Source organism: Crassostrea angulata, chromosome 10, assembly GCF_025612915.1.
Source record: "Crassostrea angulata isolate pt1a10 chromosome 10, ASM2561291v2, whole genome shotgun sequence".
In the NCBI taxonomy this organism is placed as follows: domain Eukaryota; kingdom Metazoa; phylum Mollusca; class Bivalvia; order Ostreida; family Ostreidae; genus Magallana; species Magallana angulata.
Genome location: NC_069120.1, coordinates 51,632,448 through 51,640,574, shown reverse-complemented (window position 1 = coordinate 51,640,574; position 8,127 = coordinate 51,632,448). Strand labels below are relative to the sequence as shown.

Sequence of the window (8,127 nt, the reverse complement as noted above, 5' to 3'; positions counted from 1 at the left end):
TTTTCAATTAAACGTTTCACTTTCACAATATACTTATTTACCTAATTACCGCAACTGCACGCCATACAATCACACCGAACAATACTCGCTCTACAAAACCGTTAAGTGTATTAGACCCCTCAACGTATCAAACACAGTCACAGTTAAGCGTATAAGACCTCTTAACATGTAATATAGTTAAGTGTATAAGACCCCTTAACATTACAAAACAGTCAATGTATGACCAAAAACGCCGTATAAGACTACGAAATAGAAACTCACAAATAAACTAGCAAACCACGCTTGTCACACAAACGCACCATAACTCTACGGTAAATAAACAAGTATGTAAAACGTTAACACGAAAATACTATCGAACACGTATAAGAACAGTTACCTAAAGTCTTAAATATTATAAACAAGACTAAAGTATAAGGAAAAACGAACTTACCCCTAATGGAGATGGTTACCGTAAAAAATACACTTAGCTATACATCGTGTTACTACTGCAGTGCGTGCTAATGGACCCCGGCTCACTGACCAAAACATGGGTATTTATAGCATCATAGTAAACAAATAGAACAGTCCGAGTATAGTCCAATATTGACCAATACCTGAATTGATAAAATTGAGGCACCAAAAAGGATATGAACATAGAATAAAAATCAGAGGTACCCTATAGGAAAATAGTAAGAATGAATAAATCTATTGATTGTGACAATATCTCCCTATCCAAGAAAGTTTTATAAACTTTTGAAAAAAACACAATCAATAAAAAAAAAAAATGTCAATAAAATATACACAAAATGTACTGCAACATATTTACAGTCTACTTAGACAGTCTGCACCGACGTTCTCAGAACCTTTAATTGCGACGATCCGGAATCTGTATGGTTGCAATAACAACGCCCACCTCATTAAACGAGCATTAGATACCTTGGCGTGGCTTAGATAAACCAGAGGTTGGTGGTCGGTCTCCAGTAGGAACTCTTTTCCATATAAATACCTTTGGAACTTCTGGACCGCCCAGACTATAGCATAACATTCCTTCTCGATCGTAGAGTAGGATAACTGGTGCGACTTCAGCTTCTGACTAGCGTAGAAAACCGGTTTCTTCACTCCATCTTCCTCTTGCAACAACACTGCACCAACACCTGCATCTGACGCATCTGTCTGCAATATAAATGGTTTACTAATATCGGGTAATTTTAACACAGGTGTTACCATGAGTGCGTACTTCAGCGATGTAAATGCATTTTCCTGCTGCTGTCCCCAGATACACTTGTTAGGCTGTCCTTTCCGTGTCAAATCTGTCAGCGGGGCTGCAATAGCTGAAAAGTTAGGTATAAATCTTCTATAGAAACCAACTAGTCCCAAAAATGACCTAACCTGTTTCTTAGAGGTAGGTGGTGAAAACTCCTGAATAGCTGCGACTTTCTCTGGTACTGGAAGAAGTTTCTCCTCTCCTGCTATATGTCCCAAACACTCTAAACTTTGAAATCCAATAAAGCACTTACTTGGCTTCGCAGTTAAGTTTGCAGCGCGCAGTCTTTCTAAAAACTCCTCCACAATCTGCAGATGTTGCTGAAATGACTTGGTATATATTATAACATCATCTATAAAGTTGTCAATGAACTGCATACCTTCTAATAGTTTTCTCATCAAACGGCTGAAACTGGCTGACGCGTTGACCAGACCAAACGGCATAACCTTGAACTGAAACAGTCCAAGTGGTGTCTGGAAAGCTGTTATGCACTTTGACGTTTCTTCAAGAGGTAATTGCCAATAACCTTTACAGAGATCAAATTTTGACACGTACTTACAGCCTGCCAACTGCACGAATATATCGTCTGCACACGGAATCGTCTCTGCATCAAACACTGTTATTCTGTTAATTGCTCTAAAATCTATGCAGAATCTATTGGAGCCGTCCTTCTTCTTGACTATAACAATCGGCGATGTATAAGGACTTGTCGATGGTTCGATGATCCCTGTTTCTAGCATTCTCCTGACCTCTTCGCATACAGTTTCACGTGAAGTAAAGGGTAATGGATATGGCTTTGTGCGTACAGGCTTTTCACTGGTCAATCTGATTTCATGTTTCGCTAATGTAGTCAGTCCTGGAGCATCTGTAAGAACATCAGAATATTTACAAAGCAAAGTTTTAATGTCACGAGTTTCTCTCTCACCAAGTTCATCACTGATGTTGACATTCTCTGGACCTTCCAGATTCAAATGTGACGGAGAGTCATTTAAATCACTGTCATCTGTTGAGCTGTCGTTCTCTACATCGATAACCGCTACTCCTACAATGTCTCTGCTAATATTGTCATCATCCTGTCTATCAACATATCGCTTCAGCATGTTAGCATGGAATGTCTTAAGCTTTCCGTCTACATCAATCTTGTAATCTACACTCCCTACCTTCTGGACTATTATGTAAGGTCCTCTCCACTGCATCAGTAACTTGTTGCTAGCGGTAGGAAGCAACACAAGAACTTTCTCGCCTTCTTTCATGTCTCGCTGTCTCGCCCGTTTGTTGTAGTAGGTGCGATATCTCTGTGACGATCTCTCCAGATTCTCTTTAGCTAACTCACAGGTTGACTGAAGACGATCTTTTAAATCTACAACATATTGATAAGTTGTTTTAATATCAGGATCTGTTACCTCTTTTGTCCATAGCTCACGAAGAATCCGCATTGGACCTCTGACGGTGTGACCATAAACCAATTCAAAAGGTGAAAATCCGAGACTTTCTTGGGTGGTGTCACGATAGGCAAACAGCGCTGCAGACAAATATCTGTCCCAGTCCTTAGGGCGCTCAGCACAGAGTCGTCTCAGCATCTGCTTCAGCGTGCCGTTAAAACGCTCGACCAAACCGTTGCACATGGGGTGGTACGGTGTTGTCGTCAGTTGTCGAAATGAAAGTAGACGACTTGTCTCAGCCATCAGCTCCGAAGTAAACTGACTGCCCATATCAGTTAACATCTCGACAGGTACTCCAAGTCTACAAAAGATTTCAACAAGAGCCTCTGCAACTCTTTCAGCTTCTATACCTTTTAGCGCCACTGCCTCTGGGTATCGTGAAGCAAAGTCTACCAGGGTTAAGATGTACCGGTTCCCTCGGTCCGTTGCTGGTTGAATAGGGCCGACCAGATCTACAGCAACACGTTTAAAAGGTTCATCAATTAATGGCATCTTACCCAAAGGTACTTTTGTAGTCCTACCTTTTGGAGTTGTCCTCTGACAAATGTCGCATGACTGACAAAATCGCCTCACATCCGACTGCACTCCCGGCCAGTAGAATTCTGCTAATACTCTGTCAATCGTTCTGCTAATGCCTAGGTGTCCTGACATCGGAGCTTCGTGTGCGAGGGCCAAGACTTTCGTCCTGAATTTCTTAGGAACAATTAACTGTGTGAGCTTTTTGCCATTTTCAACATTAGACGATTGAAAAGTTCGATAAATCATACCTTTCTTTCTTATAAAATGAACTTTGGCGTCCGCATCTGTATCCTTTCCCACTAAACTACGGATCTTTTCCAGAGTAGCATCTTCTTCTTGTTCTCGTAATATGTCGGCTGGACTCACGCTAGAATCAATAATATCTGGAACACAAATTGGTTTAGTCTTTTTACCTACATGGCGAGCTTGTTGTCTAGTTAACACTGCATTGGCGGTACTTGGACTCCACCTCATATCTGGATCTTTTGGATCTCTTGCGTCTGGAATATTTCCTATGATTACATCGTACAAAGGGTTCTTTAAACACCATGCTTCAACTTCTCCTATAAAGTAAGGTGTATCAATACTCACGCACGCAACTGGTACTTTTATCTTGGATCCATCTGCAAGAACACACTCTCGACACTTGCCAGTCAACTGCGAATCACAAATCAAGTCTTTACGAACCACTACACCGTTACAACCCGTGTCTCTTAACACACTAACTGAATGTTCATTTAGTCTACCATCACAAGAAGGCATGTTCTCTAAAGCAGCTGTCACATTGCAAGAAGATGTACTAACTAAATCATCAGTCTTTGGACTCGAGACAGACGTTGTTGTAGTTACGGAAGTAAATGCTGAACATTTACCTGGTGTTTGGTAGGGATGTCCGCTCCGCAAATCTTCTCTCGGTCGTGAACGTTGCTGTGGACACTGGAATGAAGCATGTCCTATCTTGGAACATTTGTAACAGCGTACCTGTTTTTCTGTTGTTGCTGCATCTTTCGTACTTTTCTGTTCCTTCTGGTCTCTCTGTATATTTGGTGATCCGTTCCTTGGTTCAGTAGTAGAATCTTTCCTGCCAGAATGTACTAACGACAAAATATTAACATGACGGGCCTCTTTATATTGATCAGCTAGCCTACACATTTCATCAATGTCTTTGGGTATACGTTCTTTCAAAAACAATAATAAATCTCTGTTGCACATTGAAAGGAATTGATCCCGAAGCACAAGATCATACAATCCGTCGAAGGTATTAGGCACTCTACCAAGTTCTATCCATCTATTTAAATAACTTCCAAGACGAACAGAAAATTGAGAGAAAGTCTCACCTGATTCAGGTCGACACATACGAAATCGTTGACGAAATCCGTCCTCTGTTCTCTCAAATCGTTTCAACAGCGATGTTTTCAGAGCATTATAGTTGAGAGCTTGTTCCTGAGGCAGCAAAGCATAGACATCGAGTGCACGACCACGTAACAGTGCGCTGAGATTGACTGCCCATGTATCTGGTTTCCACTTCTGTGCCTCTGCATACCGCTCGAACCGCCGAAGGTAAGAATCTATGTCATCTTTAACTTCGTCAAAAAATGGCATCTTAGGAATTTTAGCAGATGAAGAACTTGCAATATCAACCTTTGTCTCTTTCAACTGTTGCTCTAAATGAAAAATAGTAGCACGGTACTTACTCTCAAGCTCCGCTTTACCTTGTTCTTCCTGCATCTTAATTCTATCCATCTCTAGAGTCTGCTTCTTCAACTCGTACTCCCTCGCTTCCTTTTCTCGTTCTCTCTCTGCGGCTCGTAACTCCCGATAGTGTGCTTGCTGATCTCGTATGAACTTCTGGAGATCTGATCCCTTGAGTTCCATTTTCTGTCCGTGTTCCGTTAATTCTTGTAACGTTGGTTGGTCCATCTTAATATACTCAAAAATATATCAACTACACAATCAAATGCTAATAAATATTTCAAACAAAAATGTACTTATCCTCTAAACACTCAAAGGAAAAATATAACCATACACAAGGCAACAGTAACCGTTCTCCACCGGGGTTCCATACAATTTCTAGCTACCTTAAATGAAAATAAAATCACATTAGATACTTCAAAAACTAATTGACAATAACAAAATGACAATTATTTGCTGACTGATTAGACATGATTATCCCACTTCTGACACCAATTTGTCACGACAGCCGTCGTGTGTCTAACCAGTCAAGCAATGAGAACAACAATAGGTATTTACAATCTTTATCTATATATAAAATCAATAAATTTACAAATATACACATTCACACACACACAAAATATTAACAAAAAAAAAATGTTTCTAATATCTGATTCGTCATTGTCCTATGGTGGTATATTGGACAGCAGTGTCCCTCCAGTGTTCCTCCAATGTGTCCTATGGTGGTATATTGGACAGCAGTGTCCCTCCAGTGTTCCTCCAATGTGTCCTCCTTCGGTACCACGTCCTAAGATGACGGCTTCCGTCCACCGGCTTCCAGCGTAGTAAGTGAATACTCGAAGGAGGTTACACGGGTGGTAAGATGTTCAATACCGGAACACTGGTGACTATGGCCGAATCATCACTGGGACATTGCTGGAGCCTTGCTGGAACCTTTTAATAATATATAAATAACAATATTTTCAATTAAACGTTTCACTTTCACAATATACTTATTTACCTAATTACCGCAACTGCACGCCATACAATCACACCGAACAATACTCGCTCTACAAAACCGTTAAGTGTATTAGACCCCTCAACGTATCAAACACAGTCACAGTTAAGCGTATAAGACCTCTTAACATGTAATATAGTTAAGTGTATAAGACCCCTTAACATTACAAAACAGTCAATGTATGACCAAAAACGCCGTATAAGACTACGAAATAGAAACTCACAAATAAACTAGCAAACCACGCTTGTCACACAAACGCACCATAACTCTACGGTAAATAAACAAGTATGTAAAACGTTAACACGAAAATACTATCGAACACGTATAAGAACAGTTACCTAAAGTCTTAAATATTATAAACAAGACTAAAGTATAAGGAAAAACGAACTTACCCCTAATGGAGATGGTTACCGTAAAAAATACACTTAGCTATACATCGTGTTACTACTGCAGTGCGTGCTAATGGACCCCGGCTCACTGACCAAAACATGGGTATTTATAGCATCATAGTAAACAAATAGAACAGTCCGAGTATAGTCCAATATTGACCAATACCTGAATTGATAAAATTGAGGCACCAAAAAGGATATGAACATAGAATAAAAATCAGAGGTACCCTATAGGAAAATAGTAAGAATGAATAAATCTATTGATTGTGACAAAAAGTACTTATGAATTTATACCTGATGGTGTTCCTCGCAGTTTAACCAATTTATTATCGCCAATGCAGATACATGCTTTAACTTAACATTGTGAAAGTTTGATATTTATATAATTTGTGTCATTTGAAACTTATATTCTGCATATTGAGTTTATTGAAAGAAACCTCTAATCAGCGTGGACCAAGCCGTGGGTCATTTACATTACCAAAGAAAACTTTCGTCTAATGCAGCCTCTATAGACCCATGCAGCATGTGAACTTTCTACTTCAACTTAGGACTGGTGGTTACCGATATACCTATACCTGACTGTAACCACGTGTTCACCTGAGGGTTCTTCAATACCAAGTGCGCCGGAACCGGGCTGACCAAATATACTTTTTCTTCATTCAATTATTTCATGTGTATATTTCTGTTTGTTTGTTTTTTTCTTGTTTAATTTTCTGTTTAATTTTTATTTAATTTTGTTATAAATTATTTTGTTAAAATTTTTATACTTGTTCTGTTGATTTATGTAAGTTCATCAGGATGAATAATAACACATCCTCACAATGTGGAATTATTAGAATTCGTGGTAGTTAAATTTTTTATATAGTATTTGTTGGTAGCCATCCCCAACGAATTTAAATCATAACGAAAAGAAATTTAAAAAGAGTTATCTTTGGTACTGAAACTTAAAACGACGCATTCAGGAAATTGCATTCTCATGAATATGCAAATACACACAATCCATGAATATTGGCTTCCACAGATTTATACATAATTCCACAGTAGATTGCAATAATGGCAATATACAAATCAGGCACGTAGCATCAAGGGGGGCCAGGGGGGGCCTGGCCCCCCCACTTTTTATCGCAGCAACAATTTTTTTTAAAATTTACATATAAAAAATTGAACTATCATGGAGTTGGCCCCCCCACTTTTTTTGGAGGATTTAAAAAATTGATATGAAAATAAGGAAATGAGGAGTAAAATTGAAGTTATATACTATATCCCCCCCCCCCCCCCCCCCCACGGATTAGGATTTTGAAGATTTTGGAAAAGTTTAAATTTCCCTTTTTTTTTTTTTTCTTTTTTTTTTGCTTGTCAAGATTTTTTGGATGAGTCTGGCCCCCCCACTTTCAAAAACGATGCTACGTGCCTGCAAATACAAAACAGATGTAAAGGAGGCATTCAAATTCATTACTACCATCTACCGTCTAGCAATTTTTAAAAAATACTAACTAGAACTAATCTTTATCGGGTTCTTATGCAAAGGTATGCGAATAAAGTTACTTACATATATGATTAAACGTACTGAGGTACAAATCAAGGGTATATTTATCATATATTATTGTTTTGTCATTTACATTATGTCAAATTCAAAACTCTGATTTATAGAGAAAAAATTGTCTGTGTGAACCTTCTGAATACAATTAGTTAAAGAATCTATAGAAAAGCGCTGCTCAATTTTATATCTTAATAAGGTTATCCTCAGACGGTCAACTGATGTAATCCCTTTTTGAACAATTGTATCATTTTTCAAACGAGGCTAAATGTGTATTGGAGAATCGAACGATCCCACCCCGGTAAACG

The 8,127-nt window shown here is 38.8% G+C and overlaps 1 protein-coding gene across 3 annotated transcripts; it reads right to left on the bottom strand.

Annotated features, from left to right (window-relative positions):
- Window positions 1-3,426: 3,426 nt before the first annotated feature.
- LOC128167706 (uncharacterized) lies at window positions 3,427-6,547 on the bottom strand. Of its 3 annotated transcripts, none has more exons than XM_052833578.1 (3): window positions 6,286-6,547; window positions 3,796-5,829; window positions 3,427-3,571 (listed from the first exon to the last, which is right to left on the bottom strand). In XM_052833578.1, the coding sequence occupies exons 2-3, from the start codon at window positions 5,122-5,124 to the stop codon at window positions 3,509-3,511; spliced, it is 1,392 nt and encodes a 463-aa protein (XP_052689538.1). In that variant the 5' UTR covers window positions 5,125-5,829; window positions 6,286-6,547; the 3' UTR covers window positions 3,427-3,508. The 3 variants fall into 3 exon arrangements, with proteins under 3 accessions (XP_052689538.1, XP_052689539.1, XP_052689541.1); XM_052833579.1 differs by lacking the exon at window positions 3,427-3,571 and adding an exon at window positions 3,589-3,716; XM_052833581.1 differs by lacking the exon at window positions 3,427-3,571 and adding an exon at window positions 3,589-3,704.
- Between the last annotated feature and the right edge of the window lie 1,580 nt (window positions 6,548-8,127).